Source organism: Sciurus vulgaris (assembly GCF_902686455.1).
Source record: "Sciurus vulgaris genome assembly, chromosome: 8".
NCBI classification, from domain to species: Eukaryota; Metazoa; Chordata; class Mammalia; order Rodentia; family Sciuridae; genus Sciurus; species Sciurus vulgaris.
This window is the reverse complement of record NC_136468.1, coordinates 144,827,648-144,844,732: the sequence shown is the minus strand read 5'-3', so window position 1 is coordinate 144,844,732 and position 17,085 is coordinate 144,827,648. Positions and strand designations below refer to the sequence as shown.

At 49.9% G+C, this 17,085-nt stretch overlaps 1 protein-coding gene across 4 annotated transcripts in view; it reads left to right on the top strand.

Moving 5' to 3' along the window:
• Positions 1–6,597, top strand: part of ACAD10 (acyl-CoA dehydrogenase family member 10) — a 47,182-nt gene extending 40,585 nt beyond the window's left edge. For 3 of the 4 annotated variants that reach the window (XM_079149517.1, XM_079149518.1, XM_079149519.1), the window contains 8 exons: positions 76–216; positions 488–625; positions 709–799; positions 1,619–1,777; positions 2,524–2,696; positions 4,589–4,732; positions 5,410–5,487; positions 6,013–6,597. In XM_079149517.1, the coding sequence (XP_079005643.1) occupies positions 76–216; positions 488–625; positions 709–799; positions 1,619–1,777; positions 2,524–2,696; positions 4,589–4,732; positions 5,410–5,487; positions 6,013–6,153 (1,065 nt within the window). In that variant the 3' untranslated portion in view covers positions 6,154–6,597. Of the gene's footprint in view, positions 1–75; positions 217–487; positions 626–708; positions 800–1,618; positions 1,778–2,523; positions 2,697–4,588; positions 4,733–5,365; positions 5,489–6,012 lie in introns of those variants that run through there. The other variant, XM_079149520.1, reaches the window with a different exon arrangement.
• The last annotated feature ends 10,488 nt before the right edge of the window (positions 6,598–17,085 follow it).

The following is a 17,085-nucleotide window of genomic DNA, read 5'->3' as shown; positions in this document are numbered from 1 at the left end:
GCACCGCAAAAAAAAAAAAAAAAAAAAACAAACCATCATTCTCTGCGATTCCGTGACTTAGTTTTCCCATGATAGGAGGAAGCCAAGGCTGAAGGACTTTGGAACCTGTTCCTACCCTTGGAGACTGATCCTGAGAAAAACTATGGAGCAGGACTGACCAACATGGAGTACACACATCTCTGTGAAGTCATGGGCATGTCTTTGTATGCTCCCGAGGTATGGAGCCTGAGTAAAAAGTGAAGGGGAGAGTCGCCCAGGCACGATGGGAGCCACGAGAACTTCAGGGCCTGGCCCAGGTCCTTTCTGTCCAACAGGGACGGGGGCCCTGGCTGGGCTGCAAGGAGTCTGAGATTCTCTCTCAAAATGTTACAGGTTTGGGTGTCTGTGTCAGAGGGTCTGGTGAAGGGCTAACACTCCACCACTAGGGGGAGCTTGAAGTTTTAGACAAGAACATGGCAGTCACTGACGTGCTCTTTGTCCTGTTCAGATATTTAACTGCTCTGCTCCCGACACGGGGAACATGGAGCTCCTGGTGCGATACGGCACTGAGGAGCAGAAGGCCCGCTGGCTGACCCCTCTGCTGGAGGGCAAGGCGCGCTCCTGCTTCGCCATGACTGAGCCCCAGGTACCTTGCTGGGCCCTGTCCGGCCTGCGCCCACAGAGAATGCAGGCTGAGGGCAGCTCTAATCAGCATGTGTTCCCACACAGGTTGCCTCGTCAGATGCCACCAACATCGAGGCCTCCATCAGAGAGGAGGATGGTTTCTATGTCATCAATGGTCATAAGTGGTGGATCTCAGGTGTCAGGCCTGACAGCCAGTCCCTATACACAAGCATGTCTCTTGATGCCTGGTTGGGGCCAGCTGCTTTCTCAGTTGACACAAAGGCGGTGTGCTGTCTGCAGTGCTTTCCATGGGGACGCAGCTTCACCAGGCGACCACACTTGTGGCCCTGCACACGTGGCTCTGGGATTCTCTTTGCTCCTCCCTGCTTGCTTCTGCCTGCCTTGAGCAGCTCTCCTTGGAGGGCTGGGGGCCACTTCCTCCATGGCTTCCCTTTAGCCCAGGGTCAGCTGCGTCCTATCCCAGGGGTCCTTCTGGAGCAGTGCTTGCACCCAGCACTGTGTGGGCCTTGCCTCACTGAGTACTGGCACTTCCCAGAAGGCAGGGGTCATCATCTCCACTCCACAAGGGGACTCTGGGCGTGGCCAAAGCCACTGCCTAAGGTTCCACCCACAGTGGTGAGTGGGACACCCACACTGTAAGATTTCTTGACTCTGGGGCCTGTGCCCCAAGCTGTGTACTATCCATGGGGACAAAGCAAAACAGGCTGGCAGGGACAAAGTAGGTTTTCAGCATCTTACCTCTATATTTTCAACTGTAACATAATGCTTTTAAACATTTGCTTTTACGATGCTGGATTCATGCCTCGCTGAGACAAAACCCAGTTTGCTCTTCCTTCTGCTCTGGAGCCTGCAGATGCTCCTCTGATTACATGAAGTCTTACGGAGTGCTTTCTGCATTCTGGCTTTGCCTTTCCTGGGCCACGACTGCTTGGAGACAAAGACTCGATGCCCTGGCATCAGCTGAGGGGGCTTGTTCTCTCTCTATTCCTGGCAGGCATCCTGGATCCTCGCTGCCAACTCTGTGTGTTTATGGGGAAAACAAACCCACAGGCCCCGAGACACCAGCAGCAGTCTGTGCTCTTGGTTCCCATGGACACCCCAGGGATAAGAGTCATCCGGCCTCTGACAGTGTACGGGCTGGAGGATGCTCCAGGTTAGACCTCCCATGGTGGGTCACCCTCGGTTGCGGCTCAGGTCCCTGAGGAACAACGTTGGGCGGCCCCTGCTCAAGTGGGTCTGCTGACACTTGAGTGGCCACCTAGACCTGTGTTTCATTTCCATAATGAGTATCAACGACATAGCAGATTGCAAAGGGGCATATAAGCAATTTTGTTCCTCTTTAAGGTGTAGACATTGAGCGGGAGTCTGTGAGACAGGGAAGATCTCAGGCAGGGCCGAGACAGGAGGTGTTCTCTGACCTTCTCTTCTAGGGGTTACTATGTTGTTAGTTGCATGCTAGGGAAGTTTCCAGGGGTTATTATCTTGTTAGTCACATGCTAGGGAAGTTTCAGCTTAAGTTTGTACCTTATATATTGTATGAAAGAAATGGTGGGTTGTGGTTGTAGCTCAGTGGTAGAGCGCTCGCCTTGCACGTGTGAGGCACTGGGTTTGATCCTCAGCACCACATAAAAAATAAAATAAAGGTATTGTGTCAATCTGCAATTAAAGAAATATTAAAAAAAAAAAAAAAAGAAATGTCAAAATATCAGTTTGCCAACATAAATCAGTGGTACTTTCCCCATCTTGCCTTCCCGCTTTCCCTCCCCGTTTAGCCATGGCCTAGTTAGAAGGCTCCAGAAGGACTGTTGCCAGCAGATAACCCAAACTGCGGTGGGGGGTAAACACACTCAAGGAAAACCTGAATGACAGTTGCTCAAGGTGTGTGTCTGGGTCTTTCAGGTGGCCATGGAGAGGTACGATTCGAGAACGTGCGTGTGCCCAAGGAGAACATGGTCCTGGGCCCTGGCCGTGGTTTCGAGATTGCCCAGGGCAGGCTGGGGCCTGGCCGGATCCACCACTGCATGAGGCTGATTGGGTTCTCAGAGAGGGCCCTGGCGCTCATGAAGACCCGCGTGAGTGCCCCTCAGGTGCCCCTGTCCCCCCACTGACCCAGAATCCCACCTTCTGCTGTGCTGGTGAGCTTCAAGTCCTGTTTTCTGAGAGCAGACCTAGCAGGAGAAGCAAGGTGATGCTCTTCCCAAGAAGTTACATCCCTATCTTTTCTTTGTTTCTGCTGCTTTGCTTCAGCTTGACATGCAGAGCAGAATGGGTCTCGCTCTGCCCAGGTGACCAGAAGTGAAAGGCCAGGCTCTGTGACAGCCGAGGGCAAGGTTCCCACATGTGCTGCTGAGACACATTAGTCCCCAGCATGTGGTTAAAATTAGGCGCCAGGGAGAACCCTGTTTGCAACGTCTGGCTCCGACCACCCTCCTCCCAGCATATCCAGAAAATGTCATCTGCTGTGACCCCTCAAAGGTTGGAAGTCTGTGTGAAAGAGAGTGACGGCCAGGGAAGAGAATCCACATCAGTGGTATTGAGCTCGTGAAGATGAGGCAGACCTTTGATACAAAACAAATTTCTCACGCAAAGAGCGAAAGGCATCTCTTATTTATTTTTTGAAGGGTGGTACTGGGGATTGATCCCAGAGGGACCTTACCGCTGAGCTGCCTCTCCAGTGCCACTTAAAATTTGTTTTTCTTTGTTTTGAGAGAGTCTCACTAAGTTGCCCAGACTGGCCTTACACCTGGGATCCTCCTGCCTCAGCCCCCCTGGTTGCTGGGAGTACAGGTGTGCACCAGCATCCCTGACTAAAATGTATTTTGGTTACTGGGCAAACTTTCTATGATTTATACCTGTTTTATTGAGACAGTTCAGTTCCTCTTTTTTTGTTCGAAAATAAAACACTCCTCATGGGCTCAGGAATGATATTTCAGCCCCACATGACATTAAAACTCAGACCAGCTTCCAGCAGAGCAGTGTGGCTCTACATGTCAGAAGCCTTCAGAGTGTGAAGCATTCATGTGGCAACTCAATTTAGGACCCGGAGCAAGAGAGTAATTAGGAGTCTACAAAAAATTTGCTACTAGAAGGTTCACCGCGGTACTGATTGTAATGATCAAATGTTGGGAACACAGTGGCTGATTGGTCATATAAATCATGTGGGGCATGCAATAAAATCCCCAAAGATGCTTTGGAAACCTGCTTTTCAACATAGGAGATGTTCACCATACACTCTTAAATTTTAAAAGGCAGGCTACAAAGCACTACAGAGCATGACATCATGTTTTATAAGAAATGTGTGTATGTGTGCATACAAAAAGTCTAGAAGGTTATGCAACAGATATTAACTGTATGTCACTAGATAGTGAGATTCTAGGTTTTTTTAATTTTCTTCCTTTGTCTGGAAATTCATATTTTTTTCTGCCATGAGATATATTATTTGTGCAAAATTACTACTAGTAAAGATAAATAAGCTAATAAAATGAGAAAAATAAAGAATATTTATAACATTTCCTGATGCCTCACAGCCTTCAGATAATCCTTCAGATAAATCCCCTTTGAGAAAAGGTGGCCCCCAAGTGGAGCCTTGGGGCGAGGCTGGCCGTGGCCAGCAGGGGGCGACATGCCCTGCAAGGCGTGAGGCTCCAGGGTTGCTCCCTACCTCCCATGAGTAGCAGTGGGCCAGCAGCTGGCACAGATCTGAAGAAACTCCTGCCTGCCCAGAGGTAAAGGGTTCTTGGAAGTTGTTTGTTCAGCTGCCGTGAGGACCAGGGCGTGCTGTGGTCCCCGGGAATGTCGTCTGCCTCTAAGGTCTCTCTTAAAGTACCTGTGGCTGGAGAGCTGGCAGGTCGGCAGAGAAGCTGCACGTTCTGCTTTTGCCCTCCTCCCCTGCCTGCGCCTCTGCCTCTGCAGGTCCCCAGCCCCGAGCCTAGTATGTCCTCAGCTCTGTCTCCTGTGTCCACAGGTGAAGTCCCGTGTGGCCTTCGGGAAGCCCCTGGTGGAGCAGGGCACAATCCTGGCGGATATTGCACAGTCACGTGCAGAGATCGAGCAGGCCCGGCTGCTGGTGCTGAAAGCCGCACACCTCATGGATGTGGCAGGGAATAAGGTGGGAGCCCAAGGCCCTAGGGGTGGGGCCTAGGAGAAAGAGCTCAGTAACTTCACTGCCGCTCTCCGTGGATCTCTTTGGGGAGCTATTCAAATGCAGAAACGTCTCAGTGAAAAAGAACTAGATTTTCTGGACTCCCAGGCCATGTTGAAGGTGGAGCAAAGGAAAAGGGACCCAGCAAGAGGGGACTCGCTGGCCCTAATCCAAATATAGAATTAGCCAACACAGAGACTTCTTTCCTATGGTGACAGTCTCCATTAATTAAAGCTCTTGCTAAATGCCCGTAGTGGCCAAGCAGGACACTCACTTGTCCAGCTTTCTGTGGGGACTTCACCCCCTGGTCAAGTGCCGTAGTAATGGGGGGGCCAACCATGCTCACAGTTCTTGGTTCTCTGACATTGTAGTGCTGGATACGCAGGAAGCTCCTGGGCACCTCAGGAGCTTGGTTCCCTGGACCGTCATCTGGCCTTGGTCCACTGTTGCCTAGAGATAGAGCTAGCTGTGATGTGGAACAAGGCACAGTGGCTTTGTTCCCCCATGTCACTGAGTCACTGCACGTGCTGACAATCCAGCACAACTCAGGGCCTCCAGTTTTGAGTCCATGTATTTTTGAGAAAGGAATTTTCTTTCCAGCAGCCAGCCCTCACTCTTTCATGACCCGTCTCCTCCTCCGACAGGCTGCAGCTTTAGATATTGCCATGATTAAAATGGTCACTCCGGCCATGGCCTACCGAGTGGTCGATCGCGCCATTCAGGTGAGCACAGCTGTTGGTGTGAACTGTTGGCAGCAGGTGCAGAGCTTCCTCACCTCTGCCGACCTCCGTGCCCCCCACGGCTTCCCTGCACTGCCCACACTGCCATGGGTTCCTCTTCCTCTCCAAAGCAACCCTGTGAGGAGGGGGGCTCCTTCCTGCCCTCGTTTTCAATAAGAGCAACAGTGGCCCAGGAAAGTGAAGCAACTTGTCCAGCTCACTCAGCTGGTGAGCCACTGGCCTCAGGTTGACCCGAGCCTGAGTCTTCATAGCACTGGAACCAGCTGCTTCTGCGTGTGGGTCCCCCCCCTCACCCCACCACCTGGCCCAACAGGGTGTTCCTAGTAGCAGAAGCCACCTTGCAGCGAGGGTGGGGTTGGCTGGCAGGGCTGCCTGAAGTCTTCTGGGACGTTCCTTACCTCACATATCACGGGGGACAGCCCTGGAAGGCGGCTGGCCATTGTGAACAGGCCATCGCACCCAGGCCCTCAGAAACCAGCGCTCACCAGGGCCTGCTCTCCTTCCCAGGCCTTTGGAGCAGCAGGCCTGAGCAGCGACTACCCGCTGGCTCAGTTCTTTGCCTGGGCCCGAGCGCTGCGCCTTGCTGATGGCCCCGATGAGGTGCACCGGGCAACAGTGGCCAAGATGGAGCTGAAGCGGCGCATGTAGGCCTGCAGGAGCCAGTGGCATCCTGCTGGCGTCTGACTGTCCTCCCTGGAGTGGACACAGACACTCATTAAAACGTTTTGGAAGCGACATCTCAAGGCTTTGTGAACTTTGTATGTCAGGGGACGGGTTGAGGGGTTGAGAACAACCCCCAATCCCCGCTCTGTGCCTTAGCTCGGCAGTTGCATCCTCAACTTCTGTTTCCACGGCACCCCTTCCGTGCATGTGGGCTGCAGACTGTCACCCCATAAGTCCCGAGTTGCTGCCGCCTCAGATCACTGCTGGCTTCCAACTGTGCTCATAAGAACTGCACCGAAGGAGCTGTGCCCCCTGCCCATGTGCCAGGCCCCTCCAACTCCTTCCCTCCAGCTGTGCTGTTCCCACAGAGCATCTGCGGAAGGGGAGGGGGCAGGGGACGTGCTGTGGCAATTTGGAGAGCAGTGATTCCTCCAGACACTTAGGAGCAGTAGGCGCCTGAGAGCCACTGACAGCGGCGAGGCCCTGCTCTGCTGATCTCAGGCGCTTGTGCATGGCCAGGCCCCTCCCAGGACAGACGAGGTGGGCAAGGTGCAGACCTGACCTGGGGAGCTGCTTCCCCGAAAGCGCCTGTAACCAGGGCCCACTTCATGCTTTGAACAGCGCACAGCCCTTATTTTAAAACTGACATTTGTTTCCCTTTCTCTTCTCCCTGACCTTCCTAAATTTGGGGGCAGCAAGATCACCCTTCTTTTCTCATCCTAGGCTGAATTTTCTTTATTTAAACACACACACCACAGGGGGGTGGTGCCTGAAGGCCTAAGAAATGGCTACAGTCCTTAATCTTCAAAGGCACAGATGAATCACGACACCTGACCGGGCTCGCCCTGAATGCAGCCTTTCTTTTTTTTTCTTTTTTTCCTGGTACTGGGGGTTGAACCCAGGGGTGGGTAACCACTGAGCCACATCCCCAGCCCTTTTTAAAAAAATATTTTATTAGAGACAGGGTCTGGCTGAGTTGCTAAGGGCCTTGATAATTTGCTGAGACTGACTTTGAACTTGAGATTGTCCCGCCTCAGCCTCCCAAGCTGCTAGAATTACAGGCATGGATCACCACACCTGGCTCAAATGTAATCTTTGAATCACCTCTTTAAAAACACACTGTCCCCCCAAGCCATGGGAATCACAGCCTCTGGGGCAGGAGTCCCCTTTGCTTTGCTTTTCCTGGCAAAGCAGTAAAACTTCATTTTCCTTTTTCTCAAAACCTTGTCCTCAATATTGGATTGGCACTGGGGACAAGGACCGAACTTTCAGTCACATGCCCACCAGCTCACCCAGGCCCTTGCATCCCAGGGAGCACAGCTGTGGGGGCTCAAGAGCAGGCTCCTCGTCTGCACTGGCCCAGGCAGGCTGGGCAGGCAGAGCCTTCGCCACCACACTTAAGAAGCCACATGTTGCTGAAGAAAGGCAAAGTGAAGTTCCAGTGTTCCACGTGTCCCCTCAACACCAGCCATCCGCAGGGAACCTTTTGCAAGTGTGCAGGATGCTATCGCCCTGAGTTCTGCCTCGGGCCTCAGGAGGAGGAGGGCTTTTTTAGAAGAAAATGGTCACACCTGGCATGTCATGTGCCTCTTGGGGTGACCTTGCTCGTTCAGTCATGCTGCTGCAGAGTGACCCCAGGTCTCCCCCAGGAGCTTTGAGATGAGTGAGAAGGTGGCTAGGCAGCACCGAGAACACTCCTGCAGAACAGCGAGTCCCAGGGCTGAGGCCTCCAGCAGCCTCTTGGGCAGGTGTCCAGGTCTGTTACGTGATCCCACTCACTGCTGCTGAGTGAGCCTCGACTCTTGTGCAAGCCCTGGTTTAAGCCTTGGGAAATGTGCAGCTGAACAAAATGGGTAAGACTGCTGTCCTTGTAGACTTACCAAGTGGGGATGGCAGTAAGCTGCCCAAGGATGGCGGTGATGTGGCAGACGTTGCTCAGGGGCTGGGGACTCGGGAGGACCCTTTCTGGAAGAAGCATTAGAATCAAGTTCTGAAGGACAAGAAGCAAGGGCAAGAATGCTTCCAGAGGCAGGAGTGCTGAATGCAAAGGCCCTGGGGTCAGCCCAGTGTGTGGGGAAAGGGGGCAGGAGAGAGGGTAGCAGGTGCAGTTGGGAAGGTTAGGCAAGGGCCTGCCCACGTGGGTCCTGTGTAGTGTTGACTCCCTGTGTGACAAAGCTGTGAGTGACGGGTAGTAATGCAACATGATATGATCCACGTTTTTAAAAGTTCCTTCCACTCCACAAAGTTCATGAGGACTAAGAAAGAACAAAGTCGATGAGAGTGAGTTTGGAGTTCTCTAGCATGGCAGAGGGCTCCAAAGGAATCACCTGCAAAATAAAGATAAACTGGGTGTGATGGCACACACCTATAATCCCAGCAGCTTGGGAGGCTGAGGCAGGAGGATCACGAGATTGAGTCCAGTCTCAGGTCCCGTCTCAAAACAAAAAATAAAAAGCTGGATTTGTAGCTCAGTGGTAGGGTGCCCCTGGGTTCAAGCCCAGTACCAAAAATAAATAAATAAATTACAGATAAAATGAAAAGGGAAGCCAACGGGGGTTAAGAAGGTGTGTGCTACCCTGGTCCTGATCTCACCCTCCCCACCTTCACCAACAGCTGGCCTCCCTGGTTCTTCCAACATGGCGACGGTCTAGGCGATGACCTCCTCTTGACTTCCCCAGCAATGGAAGCAAACACGGGGCCACAAGAGCACGCTTGGGCGTGACTGGGCTTGGTTTGGCAACAACTGTGCCTGGCCAGATTTCTTGGTGGAACCCATCTCAGCGTGGTTGGACCTGTCTCGGGAAAGGGAACAACACACAATCAGAACATGCTCCTTTTTTTTCTCTCACCGCAGCGTTCTATCCCAAAGCAACTAGACCAGTGCTCCCTGCTGCCCTCTGGCTCAAACCGATTGGCCTGGATTTCCAGAAGTCCTGCCTCCTTGGCGACTCCGCAGTCCCACCAAGTTCCTGCCCCTCCAACCCTCCCTCCTCATTCTCTAGGCAGCCGCCTGCACTGGCTGCCTGAGCTCCCTCGAGCGCTGATTTCAGATGCTGATAGATGACTCCAGAGCAATCCTGAGAGGCTAAAGGGAGATCAAACTCCAGGGAACCTGATTGGGTGGCGCCCATTTGAGACTGCGCTGTAGGGAGTGGCGCTCAAAGAACAGGCTCCAGGGTTCTCGCCACAAGTCCCTAGTCTTGGAGTGGTTGTCACCACCCAGGGCTTTAAGGCTCCCCAAGGACGCCTGTGGGGTGCCAGGGCTTCCTCAGGGCTGGCCACTGTGCAGCCAGGGCTGAGGCGCTGATTGAGCCTTTCGGAGACCTATCTGGGTCCGTGCTTTGCCTTCTGGCTGCCACACAGGCACAGACTCCTCCCCTCCGTCAACATGCATGAACTTCAGAGCGGACCGAGTGTGGATAGACTCTGGCCACATGGGGTCCCCACCTGAGTGACAATCCGCCAAATAGTCTTGGACGAGTTTCTTTTAATCAAATGGAGTGGAGAATGGCTTCAGGGAATCTTCTCTCATTAGATGGATAGCACAGTGGTTAGGAGTTGTCCAAGATAGATAAAGCCTGGTGGAGGTGGTAAGGACAGTGACATGCTGCCACACTCGGGAAGGGCTGCTGCACTCGCTCTGACGTGCGAAAAGGTAGCGCGAACCGCAGGGTTGTGGACGTGAACGGTGTCAGGGCCACGGACATTCACACAACGTAGGGAAGGGGCTTGGTCCGTGTGAAAGCCATCTGGGTTTGGCCCTGGGTGCTGACGGAAGTTAGGAGTCTGGGAGACAGGGCTCTACTTATCTCCAGTTTTGTCTGCAGCAAACAGAAACTTCTTTCGGCAACGTTGAGCTTTCTCAGGCAGGTGCTTCCTGGGGACCTGAGGTCATCCTAGCGATAAAGCCTTGAGCTTTTGGAAACTGTCAGTGTTCCGTTCAAGCTTCCTGATGTGGGGGGAGTGCAGGCGAGGTAATTTGTGCTGACAGCCTACAGTTTTTATAGGCCAAGGTTGTGGCCCAGCTGGGAAGAAGGCTTTGCAGAGCTGGACTAGCAATGGCCGGGGAAGAACCTTGGGTCTGGGTTTCAGTGGCCCAAATGGTTTGAATCCCACTTCCACTGCAGACTAGCTGGATGCCTGGGGAAGCAGTTTTCCATCTCTTAGCCTTGGCGTTTTCATTTGAAAAAATGAGGAGAACAGCACTTCCCTCCCAGGGTCGTTTAAGCTTGAGGAGGTGACACAGGGTTTATCAGTGGCCTGCAGGGCGTGCCAGCTACTCCTGTGTGGCTGGAATCAGGGGCGCGCTTACAGCTGGGGGTGCAGCTCTGTATGGCTTCTTCAGGGCAGAGGGCAGCTTAGTCCAGCTGACCACGATGGCTCCCCAAACCTCACATGCAAAGAACTTCCCTGGGTGTGACTGAAACAGTGTGATTCGGCAGTTCTGGTTTTTTTGTTTTTTTGTTTTTTCCTGCACTGGGAATTGAACCCAGGGTTTCAGACACAGTAGGCAAGTGCTCTTCCACTGGGCCACGTTCCCAGTCTTTTTAAAAAATGTAACTAAGTATAATTTTTATATCTTAACTGAATGCATTAAAAGCACATGTTTATCACATCAGTTTTCACAATATATAAATTCTGTGTATCTTAAAATATGTAAAACATTCTAATAGGTGCTGTGAGGACTTCAAAGGTTAACCAGACACTGAACTTACTGTAAAGAAACTCAGATACAGATAACATAAAAAGGGAAAATGAAAAGTGATTTAAGCTATCTATGAAGCATCTCCTGCAGAAATTGAACATCTCTTCTGATCTTCCAAAGCTTTGGAATTCCTGTATCCATCGAAGGAAAGGATGGTTTAGTATGCCTTCCTCTCTAGTCATGAAATTCCCTGGTTACATGGGATGGATGTCACTTTTCTCAAAACAACTGCTTTCTTTCTTTCTTTCTTTTTTCTTTTTTTTGTACCTGAGATTGAACTCAGGGGTACTTAGCCACTGAGTCACATCCCCAGCCCATTTTTATTTTTAATTTTGAGACAGGGTCTCACTAAATTGCTTAGGGCCACGTTAAGTTGCTGAGGCTGGCTTTGCACTTGCAATCCTCCCACCTCAGCCTCCTTAGCCACTGGGATTACAGACCTGCACCACTGTACCAGGCTACAGCCACTCCTGCTATGTGTATGAGAGAAGTTTGGATTCTCATACCCTGCCTCACCACCTTCTTAACAAGTTACTTATTACCTTGTTAAATAAATAATATCCTTCTCTTCTTTTTTTTTTTTTTTTTTTTTTTTTTTTTTTTTTTTTTGGCGGTGCTGGGGATTGAACCCAGGTCCTTATGCTTGCAAGGCAAGTGCTCTACCAACTGAGCTATCTCCCCTGCCCTTAATACCCTTCTTTTCTGAATAAAGTTCCTTGTTTCCTCAAGTAATATATTCCAGCTTCTATTGTCTCTGGATCTAGGATAATGAATTTATTTTGCACTTGAAGTTTCAATTTAAATGTAGGCAAATCTTTCTTCCTGCTGGACAGTGTAATACAAAGCAGAGCCTTTCTGATTTTTCTCTTCTACTATCACATGCTGTGTTATCTACCTGCCAATGTGATCATGACACCACACCAGATTAGCGAGCGGGTGCTTTTTTGATAGTTTGCCAATTGATTGATCGTTAAGTATTGCTACACTGCTCTAGAAAACATTAGCTCATATAAGGTGCAAAGTTACAACCATTGCCATATATAATACATGAATTCTACAAAAGTCTTGACTTTGTTTTCCCTGATGAATCCTGATCAATTTTACCTTGATATTGCATTTTAAATAAAAGCTGTATGTCAGATCGGTTATCACAGCTCACCACCTTCATCATATGGACACATTCAGAACACTTATTTATATCAATAGGTCATATATTTTCACATTACCTGTATACTCTGTATCTAAAAACTGGTATTATCAAGACTCAAACGCCGTGACTCATAGGCCTGCTTGATCAGGCAGTGTAAATATGTACATGGTTAACTATCCCTAGTGCGATTACTTTCATGTACATATTTATTTTTTGGTGGTACTGGGGGTTGAACCTAGAGCCTCATGCGAGGCAAGTGCTCTTCCACTGAACCAGTGGTATTGTGCCAGCCCTGCGGCACAATTGTTGATGGGGAATATACTTCTATTCCTTTGGAAGATGGCACATCTGTTTATCCCTGCAGTCATTTGTTAGAAAAAAGGATTGAATAACAAGAGCATAAACACACAGCTGTTTGCTAGAACAGCCTTCTCCATTATGTAGAGCTTGATTCCAGAGTTCTTGCTCAATGTGGATGTTACTGCCCCCGCTTGGGATCCTTCTCTTTCCTAAATGGATTTGCTATACCAGAAATGTCCAGAAACCTAGGATGTCAGAATTTATTTACATTTTTATGTAGTTTATGACCTCTGGACCATATTATGAAAAAAAAAATGTGTTATCCCCTTTAATCCCAAATATACCAAGCGTCTTCTCTATTTGAAGGGATCTTTTAATATTCTACAAATTTTTTTAACTTATGTATTTTGTCTTCTCATATTAAAAATTCAAAGGACAAGTGGCTTGGGAGGCTGAGGGAGGACACTTTTTCTTTTTAGTTGTTGATGGGCCTTTATTTTATTTATTTATATGCAGTGCTGAGAATCGAACCCAGCGCCTTACACAATGCTAGGCAAGCACTCTGCCATGGAGCCACAACCCCAGGCCAGGACCTTTATTTTGAACACTTATAACAGCTGGCAGTACTTCTGTGCCCCATTTTAGAAGTGAAGGGACCAAGGTTCAAAAAGGTTATGTAACTTGCCTAAGGTCTCAGAGTCAGCCAGTGAATTCAAAGCTAAACTCGGAAGGCTCCGGAGCGCTTTCGGCTCTGAGGAGCAGAGTTTAGGATCCCTAAGGAATTTCCTGAGGGCTGCTGGTTGTCTCACCTGGAAAAGGCAGGGGTAGCAAATGAAGCTCCACCTCCCCAGGAGAGTCTGCACTGCCCAGAAGAAGGTCCTCCAGTTTCTCCCAATGATTCTATTTCAAAAGATGGATAATATCAGGACACCCTCTAACCCGGCCTCTTAAGGGGCCCCAGGGAAGGGGTCTGCGGAGTGGGCCTAGCCTGCAGGGTGTGATGACCAGCTGTGTCATGAGTGTGTGTACCAACAAGCGGGCTGCTGGGGCACAGGGCTGGGCCACACCTCCCCTCCTACCCGAGAGGGAGAACACCTTCCGGGTTAAATTCCCTGCCTAACTTCACTGTTTTGAGGGTTTGGGGAAGCTCTCCTTAGATAGAGTCAGTGTTCAGAATGGGAACTAAACAAATACTCAAGTCTCTCCATCCAGAGATGCTGAAGGAAACCTCAGAGACCACTTTTTTCTGGTTTCTTCCTTTGTTTGTGGTGCTAGGGATCCAATCCAGGGCCTGGTGCTTGCTGAGCACATGTCCTACTACAGTCGCTCTGCCACTGAGCTACACCCCCAGTCTTTTAAAATTTTTTATTTTGAGAAAAGATCTCACCAAGTTGCCCAGGCTGGCCTCAAACTTGTGATCCTCCTGCCTCAACCTCCCAAGTTGCTGGGATGACAGGCCTGCACCACTGCGCCCGGCTCCTCCTGTGTTTTTAGAGAGCAAGTGGAACTAGAATTCTTTCAACATGAAAACACACTAGGAGGCCCCAGAAATCCAATGTTTTGGAGAACATCACAGTTGAGAAGCTGTACATTTTCTGAGAGGAAGTGACTTTGGGTGCCTCCCCCAAGATCTCAGCACTGGAACGGTGCTTTTGATTTTGCCCGTTCCATTCTTGGCAAGCAGTGGTGAGTCCACAGACAAAGGACAATGGAGAAAAGAGAAAATGAAACTTAGAGAAAAGGAAGGTTCTTATCAAAACGGAGAGCGAGAGGACACACGGAAAGAAACGTGGAGGAGAGTAAAGAGCTCATGGAGACTGTCAGGGTTAATGCTCTGGACAGACTGAGCCACCAAGAGCCATGATCCTAACAGGGTTTCAGTACAACCAGCTGAGTTGGGTGGGAAGCATCTGGTTGATGTGCGCTTGAGGACCAGGAGAAAGCAGCGGAGGAAGGCTGGTGTGGCTGTGGAGGAACTGTCCCTGGAGACGGGATTTAGGCTGAATCTTGATAGGTAAGATTTCCTTATGGGGAGAGGGTAGACCGGGCCTTGGGGATGAGCCAAAACTTGGGCCAAACAAAGTAGAATAAACTGAGACACCCCCGCCCCCCCGCACCCTGCTGGGCCAAGCCCTCAGCGTTTGCTGCACCGACATACCTGAATGTTGTAAGCATCCTCACTTTGTCTGTCCCCTTCCAACAGCCAAATTTATCACTTTTCTGGCTTCCCCATCCTGGCAAACAGCATTTAGTAGAAAACTCGGCACCATCCTCCACCCCTCATTCCCTCTCATCTCCACACAGCTACCTGTCAATCTCACCGCCACACACCACCACACCGTCTCCCAGCCAGTCCCGGCAAGCAGCCCCCCTCCCCTTTACCACCTTGATTTTCCACTCGGTCCCCAGAGGGATCCCTCTAAAGCACATATGCAACCTCACACTTCGAGGTTTACAAATCTTGGTTAAGAGAAAAGACATAGGCATGCTGGGGGTGGTGCTGCACACCTGTAATCCTAGCAGCCCAGGGGCTAAGGCAGGAAGATCACAAGTTCGAAGCCAGCCTCAGCAATTTAGGGAGGTCCTAAAGAATTTAGTGAGACCCTGTCTCAAAATAAAAAATAAAAAGGCCTGGGGATGTGGCTCAGTGGTTAAGTGCCCCTAGGTTCAACCCCTAGTACCAAAAAGTAAAAAAATAAAAAATAAAAAGACAGTATGAGAGATTAAGAGAAAGCTGCGTGATCAGACTGGCATGTGAATAGAACTGTGAAACAACGTGGTTCAGAAACACTTGGCTATTTAAGGGATTTACTAGTATAAGATAAATTATGATTGACAAGAAATGTTTACACCATATATGATAGACAGAAAATTAATTGCCTAGAGATACATATATGCATTGCTACAATCCAATTTTAAAGAGGTCAGCAATCAGCCCAAGGGGAAAAATGAACCAGGAACAGGAACAGTTAGTGCCTAGCAGAGGAAAAACACATGACTTCATGTGGGTAACCATGCTCGAGCTTACTCATCCGGGAAACGCAACTTCATGTTGAAGTGAGAGGCTATTTTCTACCTGTCGGATTAACAATGCTAAGAAAAAAGTCCGATGTGGCTGGGGTGTAGCTCAGAGGTGGAGCTCTAGCCTAGATGTGCAAGGACCTGGTTTGCATCCCCTGCGCAGTCTGATAGTAAATTGTACTGGTAAAGGTATAGGAAACTCAGGCAAGATAGAGGGTGGGGCGTAAAATACTCACACCTCTGTGGTGGCTAACACAGAAGGTCCCTGACTTACAATGATTTGATTCACCACTTTTTAAGTTTACTATGGTGCAAAGGTAAATATACCTTTAGTAGAAAACATATTTTGAACTTTGGATTGGTACCTTTACCACACATTGGCAAGCACAGTTAACAAGATCCTCTCACCACGCAGGACAGTAGCAGCAAGCACGGCTCCCCAGCAGCCCTCGATCCCCAGCGGGAGTAACCAGCCCTCTACAGTACTTAGTGTAGCTAAGCCACGAAGGGCAGTAGGTATGTTATTTTCAACTTAAGAGGGTTATGAGCCACCATAATCCTGGGAGAACTGTATAGCAACATCTTCATTTTAGTGGTCCCATTGCCGTGACTGTTCAGGTAAGTCAAAGATGTGTACATTGTTTGTAATAAAGACTGAAAGTGGCCCAAATTCATACAGGAAATTCTTTAAATAAAAATGGTACATGTAGCCAATGGAATACCATGTAGCTGTTAGAATAGGTAGGCTTTCCTTGTGTGCTGTGACAAAATGATCCCCTCAACATTACTGAATAAAGAGACAAGGTGCTTTCAGGAAGGGGAAGTGGGGCCTGGGTAGCTGCATTCAGAGAAGGATGGGAGACTCCCGTTACAGAAGATCTCTACAGCTGATCACAAACCCCATTTCCCCTTCCACTTGGGCACACATGGTACTCATTGGCCAGACTCCTTTGTATGGAGGCTGTGGCCCTGTGCCTGACATGTAACCAGTGCAGCTGGCTGAACCACAGGAACCCACATGTTGCCCTCAACACTTTACCCCCTCTGGTTTGAGTAGGATGGTAATGAGTCCCAGGGTGACTTTGACAATCCCATGTTAAAAGGAAATCACACAAAGAAAGAGACTCAGGTCCCTGAGTTCCTACCTGGAGAACCTCCACCTGCAAGGAGCAGTTTAATCAGGGATTTGATTACCTTTAGTTACTGGAAGTCAGGGCTTATCTCTTATAGAAGCTCTGTGACAATACCCTTTTGTTATCAGGTTACCTCTTGAAAGCAAAGCAAAACAAAACTGGTACCCACAGGTACTGTCAGCCCCTGCATCATCATCTGTGCCTGGTACTTGGTAAGTGCTCCTCTGCTGGGGTGTCAGCTGCTGAGGTGTCGCTCCAGGGCTCAAGCATCACTTAGCTCCCTGGACCCCTGTGCTGGACTTCTCTAAGTCAAACAGTTCTCTTTACACAGCTGACCTCCTCGGGCTTTCGCTGAGGTGGATCTGGTTGAACGTCACACATTTGACCCTTCCAAGCCATGTTCCCTCGTTCCTTCCTGCATCCCCAGTGTCCAGTTCTTGGATATCCGTGGAATAAAGCATTTGCAAAATCCTTACTAGCCTGTAGCCGGTTCTCCACGGATGAGAGCACTGGAGGCAGAGGCAATCATCCAGTTGGGAGCACGGCCTCCCTCCCCTCCTCTCCGGCCCCGCCCACTGCTCTCACCTCTCTTCCCCTCACTTCCCCTG